Consider the following 18558-nt stretch of genomic DNA (forward strand, 5'->3'; position numbering starts at 1 on the left):
TAATTTTTCAAACCAAGCTTATGCAAAAATTTAAAAAAACTACACACTTTTTTTCACTTTGTAGGAGCTTGATATTGAATCTGATTGATCTCTATAATTTCGGATCATCCAGTTCTGAAATTACGACCTGCGATATCCCTTTGTGTCCTCTTTCCAATGCCACCAGTCTGATCCAAATTGGATTTTCTAGGGAAGAGTTATGCCAAATCTCCCACGGTGACCTGATTATAGACTAGTTCAGTAGAGCGAACTTGTACGATGTGCCACGAGTCACTGTTTCGACCTTTGGCTCTAAAAAATATCTAAAAGAAACTAAAGTCCGTCCTCTTTCTGTACCTTCTTACGAAATTTCAATCCAATGCTCAGAGAGAAAGTTATGAAGATTTTCCCAGGTCACCTGTTTGGAATGTAATTCAGGAATTTGCAAAAAGACCAACTTCCTCAGATCATATCTCCGCAAATATAGTGCGAAAGGGACTGAACTTCGGATCCAAGGTTCAGTGCGATTTCATCTCAAATGGGTTTTTTTTTTAGCTTCTAAAACGTCGCAAAAAAAAAGTTATATCAAAAATTCCACGATGACCTATTTGGAGCAGCGAAACCCTAGAATCCAAAGCTCTGATACCAAATGTTATGAAACCAGATCACAAAAAGATAGAAAAGATAGATCAACACCTTAGAATTCAGCCTCTTCGAGGGGGAAACCTCCTTTACATTACATAAATGAAAAATTCTTGGATGCTTCAAATGACAAAACCTCCTTTCTATATATAGGAGTCTAAGGAGTCACAATATAACCTAGCCGACCTAACAATAATAATATAAAGCCACAAAAATAACAATAGAGAGATTCTATGGGGAACAGTAATAAAAATATGGGGACAATAGGGGCACAACAATATTAATAAGGATACAACTACAATATTAATGGGTTATTCACTAGTATTATAGGGACCTAACAACTAACATCACTGTTGCTAACTCTAAGTCATGGGTAGCACACAACTCTTCATGTTTCTTCAATTTTCTAGATGCGTAAGCTATCATTCCGCCTTCTTGCATAAATACTGCTCCCAATCCTTGCTTCGAAGCATCAATGTAGACAATGAAGTAGTTTTCCATGTCTGGTACTCAAAGGATCGGTGCACTAGTTAGTAACCTCTTTAGTTCAGTGAATGCAGTGTCACATTCATATGTCTATTCATACCTGACCCCTTTTCATTGTAATGTGGTGATGGGTTTTGCAATCCTCGAAAACCCTTCCACAAACCTGCGATAATAACCTGCTAGCCCCATAAAACTACGCACCTCATGAGCATTTTTCGGTACTAGCCAATCCATTATGGCCTTTACCTTTTCCGGGTCAACTGAAATCCCTTCTCTTGAAATGATGTGCCTAAGGTAATGAACTTTCTTCTGAAAGAAGGAACATTTTGACAATTTTCCATACAACTGATTTTCCCTTAAGAAAGTCAATACAACCCTTAGGTGCTTTTCATGCTCCTTTTCATTCTTGGAATACACAAGAATGTCGTCCAGAAAGACTTGCACAAATTGGTCCAAATACTTCCTGAACACACCATTCATGAGGCTCATCAATATTGCTAGTGCATTAGTCAAACCAAATGGAACAACTACGAACTCGTAGTGTCCAAACCGAGTTCGAAATGCAGTTTTTGAGATGTCACCTTCCTTAATCCTCAATTGGTGGTATCCAAATCGTAGATCGATCTTTGAGAAAATTGTTGCTCCCTTCATTTGATCAAATAGGTCATCTATTCTAGGTATTGGGTACCTATTCTTTATTGTGGCTCTATTCAAGTCCCTATAATCTATGCATAGCCTTAAGGAACCATCCTTCTTCTTGACAAAAATCACTGGTGCACCCCAAGGTGAAATACTAGGTCTGATAAATCCCAAGTCGAAGAGCTCTTTTGACCATAAATTTCAATGATAAAAAAAAATATCAAAAAATTCTTTTGCAAAAGAAAACAAAATATCCAAAATTGTTTCACAGCGTGTGCTTGATATGGAATACTAGGCTTTACACTTCGAGAGTTGACACCCGTCGGATTAATCCAAGGGTAAAGTAAATCTCCGATTATTTCTTTCAAAGAAATAATCCACACTCTGACTCTTAGTATTCCAACGATAATGCCGAGCATCTTGCCTGAAATTTGAGTACCTCTGAGTTACACGACAATGAAAAAATATTCATTGAGATCAATTGCAGTAAAAAATTTTATGGCTATTGTTGTTTGAGGTGAAATGGAGGATGACAGACCGAAGAAACGAAGAAACTTAACCATGAAAATTTCGTGTGGCTCTTCCTCCCCCATTCTTCCAATTCTCTGGTATTCTCAAATCTTCCGAACCATATTTTGACAAAGATCTTGTGCAGGCTGCCTCGATATGGCCGCGACGTTGCTTCTTACGTGTGTCGTTCTTAGAGAGATGACCTCCTTTTCTCTTCAGTAACTTGTGACCAAAAAGAAGAATGGCATTACATTTATGTGTTCGACAAGACCCGGGTAATGCAAGGATGCATCTGGAAGGACGATTACAGATGGCTCTTGTTCGTCCAGAGAGCACCCGTAGCAAAACTTTGATACCACGCGTGAGCATCCCTCCTAGGGTCCTCCAACTAAAAACTAAATTTAAACACAATAAGATGATAAATGACTTATTTATATCTAAACATTTATTTGATGACAATATACCATTAAAATTTATTTGCAACATTTTAAATAAGTAAGAATTTCATTGCAACCATTTACATAAGTAATCAATAAATGGAGGAATACATGTTCCAATAGCTTAGTTAAAATGATCCTGAGCTCCTGACTCTCTTGGGATGCTCCTCTTAACTTCCCGACTAGATTTTACTCCCAGCCAACTAGGAAGTATTTCCTAGCCCAGGGAACCTCCACAGGTTTAATAAACACTCTCCAAATCCAAGTTTGTATTCCCTCATTCATCTCTCCATTCTCTTTCTCCCCCGAAACAAAATCAAGACCAAAGATCTCCCTCTCTCCTCTCATCATCCTTCCCCTTTTATATCTCTTCCTCCCATCCACCTCAACCACCTATCATTAATGTCATGACTAGCCCCTCATCCTTTCATTTAGTATCCTTGACTTTTCTTACCATATCTTGTTCAAAGTAGATCTGAGAGGACATTTTGGGGGTAAGCTATGGATATTTAATTTGGAAATTAATTGGAGAAGACCATATCTTCTCAAAACTAGATTTGAAAAGACACCTTGGGATATGGATATCTAATTTGCAATAAATGGAAGGAGACCATATCCTATCCAAAATTAAATTTGAGAAGACAAGTTGGGAATTGAATAATAACAATAATAAAATTTATATTAGTAAATAAAATTATAGTTTCACAAATGTAGGTATATACCAATATTTCTTGATAATTATAAGTCAATATTTTCAGGTAATTAAACACTAATCAAATTTGCATGATAAGTTTAATTAGGGCATTACATGTCTTGAAGTAATTAACTAGCTGAAAGATAATCTCATTTGAAATGATTTTGGTCCAATCAAATACAATTTCCTATTTAAAAGAAAAATAAAGTATGTATGGAACTAATATGGATATATTAATCTGGAAAATGGTGTGAGTTCCATAAGAGCTCCACTCACAACACAAGTGAGTGTCGGGCCAAAAAGTCACTAGTGGCCAAGATGAAGGCTTCCGAATCAGATGCATGTTCCGACTCTGAGTCAGAACCCGACAAGAGGAATGACAAAGGGAAGAATATCATTGACGCGAAGCCCAATGCCACCGTGGCCACCACTAAGATCTAGAAGAATGAGCCTGAAGATCCATAGGAAGGGGAATGCCTCTTCCACTCAAAAATGTGGGTGAAGGGTTATCTGTTGCAGTTCATTGTCGACAGCGGGAGCCAAAATAACCTCATTTCAGTAGAGTTCATGAATCAGTTGGGCCTACCGACTACAACACATCCACAACCATACACAATCGGGTGGCTTCACCAAGGACAAGATCTCCGCGTCATACAGCAGTGTTGCCTTCCCTACAACATTAAGCCTTTCACAGATGAGGTACTGTGTGATGTTTCTCTTCTTGAAATTTTTGGAGTATTATTAGGACAACCATACTTGTGGAAGTGACATGCTGTATATGAGTCTAGATCTCTCGCTATGATTATTACTTTGAGCGATAAGTTGTACAAGATACGGGAGTTAGCCCTGCATATCGCCTTCTATTTGATCATTGCAAAGCAATGCAGTAAGATCATCTCCCAGACCAAAAAAATTGTTTTCCTTATGGTTCATGCGTAGGGAAAGAAGAAGGTTGTGGCCACAAATTCTAGACAGGGCTCCTTTGCACAGCAACAACAAATGGACAAGGTCGTGGAGGAGTACAGGGACATTTTCGCCTCACCTACAGGGGTGCCTCTACACTGTCAAGTCAAGAACTCCATTGACCTGACCCCGGGCGCACCGCTACCCAATGGACCGATCTATCAACACTCTATTATGGAGAACGATGGGATCAAGAGGAATATTCAAGAGTTGTTGTAAAAAGGGCACATCAGGCCAAGCTCATTACCCTGTGGGAGACCGATTGTATTGGTACAGAAGAAGGGCAGGACCTGGAGACTCTGTATTGACTATCGGGCGCTGAACATGATCATTGTCCGGAATAGGTACCCAATTCCACAGATTGATGACCTTCTGGGCTAGCTCAAGGGGGCCAATATTTAAACAAGATTGACTTGAAGTCTGGTTATCACCAGGTGCCTATCGAACACTCTAACGTGTGGAAGACTGCCTTCAAATCCAATGAGGGCCTTTTCGAATGGTTGGTCATGCCTTTCAGGTTGACGAGTGCCCCCACAATCTTCATGAGATTGATGGACGACATCTTGCAACCCTTCACTAATGCATTTGTGGTGGTGTATTTAGATGACATCTTGATTTTCATCCAAAGTTGGGAAGAGCACCTCCACCATATTCGACAGGTCCTTCAAACCCTGCGACAACACAAGTTGTGTGCCAATTTGGAGAAATGCACTTTTGGCATGACCCAGGTTCAATATATGGGGTACATCATTGATGAGTAGGGTGTGCACGTGGACCCAACCAAGACACAAGTAATTCGGGATTAGCCAACCCAACCACTCTAACAGAGATCTGCAGTTTCTGGGTCTTGCCAATTTCTACCACAGGTTCGTGTTGGGGTTCTCTCATATCACTTGGCCTTTAAGTCAAGTCACCAAGGGTATAGCAAAAGCAAAGTTTTTTTGGTCTGAAACCCAACAAAAGGCATTTGCCGAGTTGAAGCAATGTCTCTACTCTGCACCAGTGCTCACATTACCAGACCTGCAACAATCATTTGAGATTGAGACAGATGCCTCCGACTATGCTATTGGTGTAGTTCTTACTCAACAGGGTCATCCAATGGCTTACCATAGTGAGACACTTTCAGACATAGTCCAAAAGTATCCCACTTATGACAAAGAAATGTATTCCAGTGTGTAGGCCCATCTTCAATGAAAGAAATATATTATGGGGAAGGAAATGGTCATCCACACAGACCACCAACCCATTCATATAGACACAAGGGAAATTGCAGAATGATCACTATCATAAATGGTCCACATACCGACAACAATTCCATTTGAACATTAAGTACAAGAAGGGAAACACCAATAATTTTGCATATTTCCTCAGCCAACCACCAGTCATGGCATTGATCACTATGATCGACTCCTATGGGCATGAGACTTCGGGGTTGCCACATCTTGATGAGAGCGATCCAGAATTTGGTAGCACACACCAAACACTCCTGGAAGGTAAGAACACTCCAAATTTTCACCTCCAGGATGCATTTTTATGTGACCTGGTACACATATGTTTTCCTTCAAGTGAGTGTACCAAGATGATTTGGGAGGTGCACTACAGTCGAGTCGCTAGAAATTTCGGAGTAGAGAAAACAGTGGCAGTACTGTAAAAGTATTTTTATTGGTCGAACCTTTGTCAGGATGTTGGGAGGTACATTAAATCTTGCACTGCATGTGCCATTGCCAAACCAACCATCAAAAAGCAAGGCCTATGTACCCCTCTGCCTACTCCTAGTCGACCTTGGGAATCCATCTCCATGGATTACATGTCAGGCCTTCCTTCTACTAAGCATGACAATGACTGCATTTTAGTGGTCGTCAAAAAATTCTCTAAGATGGCCATTATGGAGGTCTCCAAGAAGAGTATCACAACAGAGGCCACTACTAAGCTCTTCTTTAAGTGAGTGTGGGTACACTTTTGGATCCCATAGTTCATTTCTCTGATTGGGACAACACATTTCTAAGTTCATTTTGGTCAAGTCTTTGGTCAATGCTGGATACCAAACTCACTAATTCCAAGACTTTCCATCTGCAAAATGATGGCCAAAAAAAAGTCACCAACAGGATTATCATACACATTCTGCGCATGCACAACTTGAAGCATCCACGCACATGGGATGAGAGCCTCCCCTATGTCCATCACAGCTAAAATAGAGCTCTCCACAGATCAACGGGCCACAACCCCTTTCAAGTAGGGCTAGGATTTCAGCCATTATGTCCCATTGATGTGACCATACCATTTGCAACTACTCAAGCAACTTCGACTCATGTCCAGTCCAAATATGACATGACTAACAACTTCATTGAGTGCATTCAACACATCCGCCAGTAGGTCCATGATATATTGGACAGAGCCAATGCTAAGTATAAGCAGTGCCATGATCAACATCAGGCGCCACACAAGTTCCAGGTGGGCAACAAAGTTTGGCTACATTTGCAAAAGGAGCGCCTCGCTGGACCTCACCACAAGCTTCGCCCCCACTAATATGGGTCATACACCATCACCAAGGATGTAGGGGACAATGTCTTTGAGATTAGCATTCCACCGTTCCTCGGTTTGCACGCAGTGTTCAATCTAGACCACCTTCACCCATACTTTCACCATTGCTGGACACATTTGACATTGCAGAACAATTCACACCACCAGAGCTAAACCCAGACTACATGGAACATGCCACAACTGAATGAATCATGGACACACATATCAAGAACACTTGCCAATAGAAGATCCAACTATATCAGGTTATCAAATCTGGCCAACTCCTGCACCAAGGCAAGTGGCTCATCAGGGACCAAGTTCAACAAAAGTTTCCCCATCTCATGGAGGCACTCAACGCAATGGGGACCATTGCTTCCTAAGGGGGGAGGAATGATCCAGGTGGATATTGGTGGCCACTCGCCTATTCCACTTGGACCCCCAAAACTGTCTCTTTCAGTTTTTCAGTTTCCTTAATTGTAGCACAATTTACTATTTTTCGCAGTTTTTCCGGTCCTGAACTTCCGGAGCCATTTTGAGGCCCTAAACGACGTTTTTTGGGAAAACGGAGAGACCAAAAATGTCCCAAATTGGCATGCCAATTCGTTTTTTGCCTCCTCTTTGACATCTTCAAAATGAGGTATTATGATAGCCAAACAAATTTCGTATGCCAAAGTTACGACCCCAGGAAGTTGATGTACCAATTCACCCAAATGGGGCCCACAGTTTTGGCGCTTCATCTCCTAGGGTTATGTTTTTGGATGTTTAGGGTTTCCCATTGTTTCTTAATAATAAGTAGGACTTTGAGCCTCATTGTAACATAGTTCAAAGGCATGTAGCCACCACATATCTTCTAAGAGATAAGCTACCATCACCCGAGCTATTTTATTTTATTTTTGTATGTAAGCATATTTCAGTTCTTTGAAATTAATGAAATGAATTTTTATTTTTTCTACATCTCTGTGTATATGGGTATTTCTGTATTTTTTTGCATTCTTGCATAAGTCTGGATCACTTCAAGAGGATTATTTTTCTTCTTCTTCTTTTACATTATGAACTCTGTCTCTTGAACTTCTAAAACTGAAGGGTAAACACCTTCCCTTGTTCTCTCAGCCTGCTTCTCTTGTGGAACTGGAGTCTGTGATGTTGTTGAAATGAAAACCTACTCTTCTGCTTCCTGTAATGTATTCTCCTACCACTCTTCTTGATTCATGTACTGTTCAATTTCTGGTTTGGGAGTGTGTGCATAAGGAATAGTTTTATGTTCTACCCTTAACTTAGAAATAATCCCTAAGGGATCATAAGACTAGGTAAAAATTAATTATAACTTCATTTGTTTCAAAAGAAGGTTTGCCTCCTTCGCTCCTACTCTGGTATTGCAAATTAATGGCCCAATCTGTGCTTTTAACTTGAATTGAGACTTCTTTTTAGCTGACAAAAAATGCAGCTCATCCATGTTCATCATCTTCCTGATATATTCTAATGAAAAAAATCACGATTGACACAAACTTAGGCAGTTTTTATGGAGGACTCTAATCTCTGTGTAGTTTTGGTATAGATACCAATCCTCAGTCTTTGTCTGCTCACTGGGGTGAATAATTCTTTTGATTTCAAGTGAAATCCTAGTAACAACATCACTACCTAGCAAGCATGAAACCATATATATAAACTAATTTGTATTTAAGGTCTCCTTCAGTAGAAAACTTCAAGAATTGATCATGGATAGCTTCTAACAGAAATTCACTGTAATTGAAGATAATTGATGGTTTTTCACCTACTAAAAATGTTGATAGAAATCCTAGAATAATTTCATCAACCCATTGATCAATTGGATAAACTAATAGACAAGAAACCATTGAAACAACTTGTCTAGTAATATCTAGAAACATTGAGGAAGGGTATGGAGGATTTGTTCTTGGTAATTCTACATTTTCAGGTAAAAATATCTCAAAAATCTTGGCTCTTTGAGGGAAAGTGAGTTTCTTATAAATTTCCATGAGGGAATCTACGAAAAAATGATGCAAAGGGGTTGAAGGTTTAACTTGAAGCATTTGGCATATGGACTCAGGGGATATTGAAAATATAATATCATTGTTTTGGGAAATAATGGCTCTTTGACTCAGAATGTACTTAAAATGACACCAGGCTACAAATTCTGGAAAGGAATGAGTCTGAGGGAAAATGAATTGAGGCAGGAAAGAGTCCCATATGCTCAATTCATCCCCAACATCAGAGAATTTCTGTTTAGCCCAATTGTGCAGTTCATAGAGATCAAATTCACATTGGGTTTCAAAAATTTTGTATTGTTGGTCAACTAAGGGTAATTTGTCTAAGTCTATAATAGGGGGCAACATTGGGTTTTCTGCAACTAATTTGGATTTTCCTTTAGAAGAAGACATGCTGAAGATGTAATTAGATGAAGAACTGTCATTTTACCAGGTGCTTGGCTGGTTGGTGTAGTGATGAATGTTGTGCTCTAGTTCTAGTTGTAACAGACCTGTGCATGCAACTACTAGATGAAATAAGTGAAAGAAATGGGTGCAAAACTTCTGTGTTTTATTTATTGCATGAGGGATTAAACCATTTAAGTGATAATCATTGACAGGAGCGAGGTATTTACTGTGGGAATGCAACGGTCATAGTGGAATAACATACGATATAACGGTTAATTCATCGAACACATAGGAATTGGACAGATGGCAAAGGTGGAGTGGCAATTAATTATTTGGCAGGAGTGGAAATGATGGATCGATGGTTTTCGGAGGGGGAGGGCTAGGAGGATTGTGGTTTTGGAGAGGGGAGGTCCGAGGTGACTGTGAGGGTGACACATCAAGGACGTTGGGTTTGTGAATTCATATTTTTGGATCCCCCTCCTTTGGTTAAACGTCGGAAGCGTTGGGGGGGGGGGGGGGAGGTCTGAAATGTTCCCCCAGCCGTTGATCTGGGCAGGGAACATTTCGATGGTCCACAATAGCACGATTATTACAAATAAAGACAAAAAGTCAAGTCAAAATTTATAGAAGGATTTAATTAGTTGTTAATTGATGTTTAAACAAATTAAAAACTAATTAATGATAAATGGCGGAATTTGGATTAGCGCACCTATTACATGGGATTTATTACTTTTTATTTTTCTATTTTTATATCCCTTTTCTTTTTTCAATTTTTCTTTTTCTTTGTATATATTTATATTTTTTATTTTTCATTTCCAACAAAAATAAAAATCTACAAAATACAAAGTAGGTTACAAAAGAGAGATTAACCTGGTCTTAATCATTCATCAACCATCTCACCTAAGATCTCATATTTTTCCCCTCAAGCTAGGATACTAGTACAACTATCATCTTGGTACTTATCCAAGTGGTCCATTCCACAACATGATGACTCAATGCGCCACTGAACTACATGTATTCTTGATGAAAGTATAAAGGCCTTACAATAATCCATGCTCCTATGCAACACGTATGCATGGAAAATAGGTCTTACAACTTCTTGGGGGAAAACACCTACCTTAGACCAAAACCCTTAGGATGTTCACACAACACTAGCGTTATTACACCATTATGACTCTCATCACATGTTGACTCCACTAAATTTCAAACCTTTCATTCCATCTCCATTTTCTTGTTCGTACGACCAATGTCTCACTGCATCTCTAGCTTTGTTGATCCATACCTTGACCCGACCTTCTAACATTATTTACAATCTCTCATTAGCACAACTCATGTCCATTTAGTGGACATCATGCTCCTTTATGAGGGCCCCCACAACCTTTAGATACATATATAGACTATATTCTTTGCAGTTCCTCATTCATTAAACTGCTGCTAACATCATCACACATCAAGGTCCTAGGACGTGTTGAAGTTTTCATAGCTACGATTAAATTATCCCCATTGTTTGACATGGAACATATAAGTAGGATTACTTTTATTTTATCGTCCAAAACAATTTTAACAAAGGCAAACTGATTGGTAATCATATTAAAATTGTTCAAATGTTTTGCAACTGAAGGATCCTCATTCATCTTCAAGTTATATAGCTTCTTCATTAAGAAGAATTTATTTGAAGTCGTATTATTCTCATACAAATCATGCAACTTCTTCCATAGCCCTTCTTTTGTCTTCTCACTTGCTACATTAAAGTAGACACTATTTGCTAGGCACTGTCGAATTGTAGCAATGGCCTTCCTGTCCAACAACATCCAAGCTTCATTTGTCATTGTTGATGGCTTATTTTCCACTACTTCAATTAGCAAATATTGATATTCCAAAATCAAAATATCCTCCATTTGTGATTTCCATATGGTGAAATTGGACCCATTCAACTTCTCCATATCACTTAATATATGACTTTCCACATTGTCTACCTTACACCACTTGCAACTCTAATACCAATTGTTATAATCATGAAACCCCAAGAGAACTGGTGAAGTCTAAAGACACCATTGGTGAGATACTACTGGTCACTAGGACTAATTTACATGGAGTCTTTTCACTTTTAAATAGGGTACATTAGAGAATAATACCATGGAAAAAACCATGGGTTCTCATAAACCTAGAGTTTTGGTAACTTAAATAAGTTAAGTTTACCCTACACACCCTAACTCAACCATGGGGTATTCACTCAATGAACCTCTAACATATCACGTGCATTCGTGGCATACTAAACAATAGCCCTAATTTGACTACATATTGGAAAATACCTCTAAAAATCACATTGTTTAACCCCCTATCAATACGAACCCAATACACCTTCCCAATTTAAAAGCCCCTACTTTCACTAGATATTATAGGTATCCATTTTTTTATTAACATTTTTTATACCCCCTTATATTTTTTCTCTAACATTGAGCTCCATTTTTTATACCTGCCAATATAAAACCCTTTACTCCCTAATATATGCTCAATATATTATGTCACTTTTTCCTCAATATATATCCCCCAATATGAACCCACGTGGTATGGTATTTCTCCCACAGTGAAGGCCCTGTGAACTCAACAAGGGATTTGAATATAAAATCATGTGTTCACATTTATTTGAACATGAAACCTTGTATTCACATTTAAATTAATTTTTTTACAGACTTATCAAGTGAACTCCCATGAGAACTACACTTCTCACAATGTTATCACCATACAAAATTGAAACATACATTTATTTTTTAAATTTAATTATTATAATCTTTAATTTTATTTATACCAATCATAGATAATTATAAAAGATTTTATTATGTATAAAGACACATTCCACAACCTTCATTACTTGTAGAGTATTTTAATTATGTATAACAACACATTCTACAACCTCTATATGTTGGAGACTTTGTGCCCAAAATACACCCACACCATGCCTAAGAAAGAGCTTTGATGCCACTTTAGCGTAATTAAATCCAAAACATTGGAGAAATCACATGAAATGTAATACACAACCTAGGAATACAAGAGAAAAGGGAGTCAAACTCTAAGAAAGATCTCTTTGATAATAAAATATAGAGAATTAATTTCACTAGTCTCTTCAAGGGGACAACATCCAAGAGAAATGCTTCAAATACAACAATAATGTTTGACAAAACATTACATAACTTTCTACTCATATATAACTATCAATAGAGAATCTTAAATACATATGAGCCCACTTAATGGAGTCTACTAACTAATGTTTCCCTTATTAATAAAGATGACCTTATTTTGTGATGAGTGACTATTTATTGGGTCTTATTTAGTGAAGTGACCTTCTACATTAATATTAAAGTATTTAAATAAAACAATTAGGTTCGGACCTTAATAGTAACACTATGAAATTTCTCTCCATATCATTGCATTGTAACAAAAATGTCACTCAAGGAGATCTTAAGATTTGAAATTGTAGATTTTATTATTTTGATTGTCTTCTTTTATAGTGGTATAGTTAGGTCAAACACTAGAATCTCTACTTTAAGGATTTTTGAGTATGTGGTAGCTATGACTCACACATGAAAAATAATAGCATGGGATGTATCTCTTCTCATCCTAAGCTAATTTTGTTTAGATTATAAATATATAGTTATCGCTTTAGATTCCATAAAAGTATTATAGATAATAAAATGTTTAAGATTTGCAAAAATTTTGTTCTAAAGTTTATGAGACTTCAAAACCATATAGAATCATTAGGAAAATGTATTTTTTCCTTATTAGAGTCTTAAAACTCATAATTCCTATTTTGATTTTCAAGACTATAGTGAATGTTCTAATTTACCATTGTTCCTATTAATGGTATTGTATTTTAAATGACAATCAAAATTTGATATAAATACTTGTAAGATTACACTTCTCATATTGTTTCGTGCTTCGATGTCCAGAGGAATTGACAATTGAGTCCATTTTGACTATTACTACTATAATCTCTAGGTGAACTTTATCGTCCCCAACACAAGACTATGAGTAGGCAACATGTTAGAACCACGAAACCTCGAGATAAGTGGTGGTGTCTAAGGAAACTATTCTTGGAATCTCACTGGTCATGAGGACTAATTTACATGGAGTTTTTTCACCTTTAAATAGGGCACATTAGAGAATAATACCATGGGAAAACCATGGGTTCTCATATACCTGAAGCTTGAAAACTACTGGTAACTTGACTGAGTCAAGTTTACCCTAACCACCCTAACAATCCCCCCTTAAACTTGACTTGGGGAGATTAACCTGGTCCTAATCATTCATCAACCATCTCACCTAAGATGTTATATTCCCCCCCTCAAGCTAGGATACTAGAACACCTATCATCTTGGTACTTATCCAAGTGGTCCATTCCAGAACTTGATGACTCAAAGTGCCAATGCACTACGTGTATGATTGATGAAAGTCTAGAGGCCTTACAACAATCCATGCTCTTATGCAACACAAATGCTTGGACAATAGGTCTTACAACTTCATGGGGAAAAACACCTACCTTGGACCAAAACCCTTAGGATGTTCACACACCACTAGTGTTATCACACCACTACGACTCTCATCACATGTTGACTCCTTCACTAAATTTCAAACCATTGATTCCATCTCTGTTTTCTCGTTCGTACGACCACTCTCTCACTACATCTCTAGCTTTGTTGATCCATACCTTGACCTGGCCTTCTAACATTATTTACAATCTCTCATTAGCATAGCTCATGTCCATTTAGTGGACATCATTCTTCTTTACGAGGGCCCTGAGAGCCTTTAGCTGCATCTACAGACTATCTTCTTTGTATTTCCTCATTCATTAAATTGCTGCTAACATCATCAAACATCAAGGTCCCAGGATGCGTTGAATTGTTCATAGCTACTATTAAATTCTCCTCGTTGATTGGCATGGAACATATAAGTAGGATTACTTTGATTTCATCATCCAAAACAATTTTGACAAAGGAAAACTGATTGGTAATTATAAATTTATTCAAATGTTTTGCAATTTAAGGACCCTCGTTCATCTTTAGGTTATATAGCTTCTTCATTAAGAAGACTTTCCCATAACCGTTTTGATGTCTTGTCACTTGCTACATTAAAGTAGACACTATTTTCTATGCACCACCAAATTGTAGCAATGACCTTCTTGTCCAACAACATCCAAGCTTCATTTGTCACTCCTTCAATTAGCGAATACTGATATTTCAAAATCAAAATATCCTCCATTTGTGATTTCCATATGGCGAAATTGAACCCATTCAACTTCTCCATATCGCTTAATATATGACTCTCCATACTGCTTACCTTGTAGCACTTGCAACTCTAATACCAATTCTTGGAATCATGAAACCCCGAGACAACTGGTGATGTCTAAAGGCACCATTGGTGAGATCCTACTGGTCACTAGGACTAATTTACATGGAGTCTTTTCACTTTTAAATAGGGTACATTAGAGAACAATACCATGGAAAAAACCATGGGTTCTCATAAACCTAGAGCTTTGGTAACTTAACTAAGTCGAGTTTACCGTAGTTAGCACCCTAACACAACAAGGGATTTGAATATATAACCATGTATATAGCTTGAGTGGGCCTAATGGTTAAGAGCATGTGTTTCCTCTTTTTTTTTTTTTTTTTTAACCACATGGTGAATCGGTAACTACCAGGCCTAATCTATGGGAGACCCAGGATCAAACCTCATAGCTGCCACTATAACACCAAGAGCATAACCAACCACCTGCAAGTCGGGTATACTAAGTTCCTATGATTTTAGCAAGAGCAGACTCAATGGAAAAGGGGAATCCGCCCCTCTAGCCGCCACCACAACAGGTCATTGTACTCAATGAGATTTGAACTTCGGTCTCCCCAGGCTTCGCCCATGTGACTTATCGTCAAACCACACATCACTGTACATGTGTTTCCTCTTAAGAGGTCACAGGTTCAAAACCAGAGAGGGGTAGAGTATGTATGCCTTCGTAGACTTAGCAGTCCCATAAATAAGGGGGTCTTGTGGGATCTCATACACCAATTTGGTGTCTGTGACCTTAAAAAGAGATATATTATTTATTTAAACAGAAAACCTTGCATTCACATTTACTTTACATTTTTACCAACTTATCAAATAGGAGTAACACCCATGAAAACTAAACTTCTAACAATGTTATCACCATACAAAATTGAAACATACCATTTATTTTTTTAATTTAATTATTATATTTTTTTATTTTCTTTATACCAATTATAAATAATTATAAAAGATTTTAATTATGTATAAAGACACATTCCACAACCTTCATTACTTGTAGAGTATTTTAATTATGTATAAAAAAAACACATTCTACAACTTCCATATGGAGGGAGACTCTCAAAACCAGGAGGGATGAAATTTGATGTCAAATCGTCCATCCTGACATGATATGTCTATTAAATATACTACTGTCAAATACTCTGAGAAAATGGATGTCAAGTTTGACAGGCTGTCTGGTCTTGAAATTCCATCCCTTACTTAGTGGTTGGGTCATTAACATCCCGTGATGTTGTTCACATGAAATTCGTAGAACACGGACTTTAATAATGGAAAGGGCCAACACCACTCAGGAAAGTGGGGTGATCTTTCCCACCGTCTTCATCGTCCGCGGGGGAACGTTGAGGCAACTGCTGCAACGCCAAAGATTTTTAAATAAATAAAAAAAAATCAGGGAACGCGTGGGGCCATACTTCCTGCCGTGTGACTGCCGGCCGAGGTAACCCGTGACCACCTTTTTCTGTGCAGCTGCTGCAACGTCATACGCGGCCACCTCCCTTAAAATAAGTCGCTACCATATCAATTCCTTCGTATCTTTTGTTTCTCTGGTATTCAATTTGTGTCATTGATTTCTGAGCAGATGAAGATTTCATGTTCTCGCCCCTCAATTAATCACATCACTCGGATCAAATTGAAGAGCGCACCAGACACGTCTGCACTTGTGGCTCTTTATGTTGTATTCCAACTTGCATTGCTCGGGTTTCTCCTCAGAACTCACACTCACTCTCATCCCCAGGAGCCCAACATTTGTGGGCATGGCATCTCATGGCTTCCTCCTCACGTCTATCTCTCTGCACTTGCCTGCATATCCACCATGGCTGCTCTCTCCTTCGCATTTATGACAGAGACCCACTTGGACTTCATAAAGCTCCGGCTTCTCCTCTTACAAAATGGTTCTGGCAATTTGATAAGCAGTGGCGATGAAGATATAGAAGGCGGAGGCGTTCCATGTTCATGTTCATGTTCAGTGAGTTATAAGGACTATTTTTCGGCTTACAGGCTCGCTCTCTGCGTTCATGTGCTTTTCTTCCCTGCCCTTATCTTCATCACCTCCAGGCGTTTACTCTGCTGAAATCCTCTTTTTTGTAGTATTTTTGTAACCTGTTAGGTAAATTTGATTCATGAGTCATGGTTATTCGATAATAACGCTGGCTTTAAATACTTGGTATTAACCCTACATTATTGCATGTAGTTAAAGCTTTTCAAAGGCGGGGAGATTCTTTAATGTAATGGGTTAAATTTGAGTAGAAAGATCAAATCCATTTTGGAGATAGAAATTTGTAATCTACATGTAAATAGACATACAACTATAGGCATGTATACCTCTATTAGTAAACTTTTATGTAGATCTAGGTGATAGGGGAGAGGAGCATGTGGTGTTCCAATTTGGATCCAAAAAGTTTCACCATTCAAGTTTAAAGGGAGGATTGTTAGGGAAACTTGACCCCGTGAAAAAATCAAGGTTGTTAGGTCAATAGTGGTGAAACCGTGATAGGGGAGAGTAGCATGTGGTGTTCCAATTTGGATCCAAAAAGTTTCACCATCCAAGTTTAAAGGGAGGATTGTTAGGGAAACTTGACCCCGTGAAAGAATCAAGGTTGTTAGGTCAATAGTGGTGGTTTCAGGGTACCCAAAATTGGTGGTTTGTAATATTAAGACAATGACATTACATGTAGTCAAAGCATTTAAAAGACATGTAAAATTTCTATTGTAGGGTGTTATAGTTGAGCAGAATGCTAACTTGGTTGAGGCCAAGGTGTTGGCCAACTTGGGTGCATTCAAGTCAAGGATATTGGCTACTTTTAAGCCATAAGATAATAGATCTATTGTTGGTTGTTTTCCCCAATTATATTTTCCCATGGTAAATAATGTGTGTTGTTTCTATCTATGTAAAAAAATTTAATTATTTTCTTCTTACATCAATTTAATTATTAACAATATCAAATGAAAATATTAATTCATTAAAAATAGATAATAATGACAAAACAAATAAGTTCAATAATAATAAAAATTCAACGTGTCTTTAAATTATAGATAACTAGATAATTACAAAATAATAAAAATCTAGATGTATCTTTAAATTATAGATAACTGGATAATTACAAAAAAAGTTTATTTCAGTTCCATAATTTATATATGTTACACCACACTCTTTTCACGTATAAACCAGACCTAAAAATCATTTTATTACGAAAAAATTTACAAGTGTAAATCTAACCTGTTATCTTCCATGTATATGTTAGATCGTTTCTTAATATTAATTTTATTATGAAAAAATTTACAAGTGTAAATCTTACACAATTTAGGATAGTTGGAAATCTCATATATAATCTAGTCCGTTATCTTCAATATATATGTTAGATCATTTCTAAATATTAATTTTTCGGACACAATTTCGAATAGTTGAAAATCTCATATATATATATATATATATGTTCCCCATGGGTAAATCACATCTCGTAGGCATTGAGGATGACCTCCCAATCAGTGAGGTACTTAGCCACGAGAACTCTACCAATTGAGCTAACCCTTAGGGATATATATATATATATATATATATAGAGAGAGAGAGAGAGAGAGAGAGGGGTGGTGGGGGGCGGGGGGGTTATGCACCATTTCAGTATCATAAAGCTAATACAAAATTTAACTCTCCAAACCTTAGTTCGTAAAACCATGACAGAATTAGTCACCACCAAAGATCCACAATAGGTTAGCATCAAAACCAAAAATTCCTCCCCGATACATACAACAACCTTTTATCATGTTGCAAGCTCTCCATACTACCATTGTTTTCTTCCTTGCACTTTGTAAATCCTAGCCATGTTGCATCATAAATTTACATAGTAAGACAACTCTTGCACTAGTCTCCAAATCTACATATCCATCCCATGAGTTGATTCTTGAAACGGTATGTTTTCAAATATTCCATTAACACAAGCACCAAAACCTCCATAAAATACTAGGG

General features: G+C 37.6%; 1 protein-coding gene across 1 annotated transcript; it reads left to right on the plus strand.

Annotated features, from left to right (window-relative positions):
* The first annotated feature begins 16143 nt into the window (after positions 1 to 16143).
* Positions 16144 to 17412, plus strand: LOC149256619 (uncharacterized). The gene has a single exon (XM_089457477.1). The coding sequence runs from the start codon at positions 16174 to 16176 to the stop codon at positions 16663 to 16665; it is 492 nt and encodes a 163-aa protein (XP_089313603.1). The 5' UTR covers positions 16144 to 16173; the 3' UTR covers positions 16666 to 17412.
* Positions 17413 to 18558: the final 1146 nt, after the last annotated feature.

This window comes from Pinus tabuliformis, chromosome 7 (genome assembly GCF_031772625.1).
Source record: "Pinus tabuliformis cultivar Carrire ecotype Pingquan chromosome 7, CPIR1, whole genome shotgun sequence".
Lineage (NCBI taxonomy): Eukaryota > Viridiplantae > Streptophyta > Pinopsida > Pinales > Pinaceae > Pinus > Pinus tabuliformis.

Coding starts and splice junctions, on each gene's coding strand:
- LOC149256619 (XM_089457477.1), top strand. CDS start 16,174: ATGAAGATTTCATGTTCTCGCCCCTCAATTAATCACATCACTCGGATC.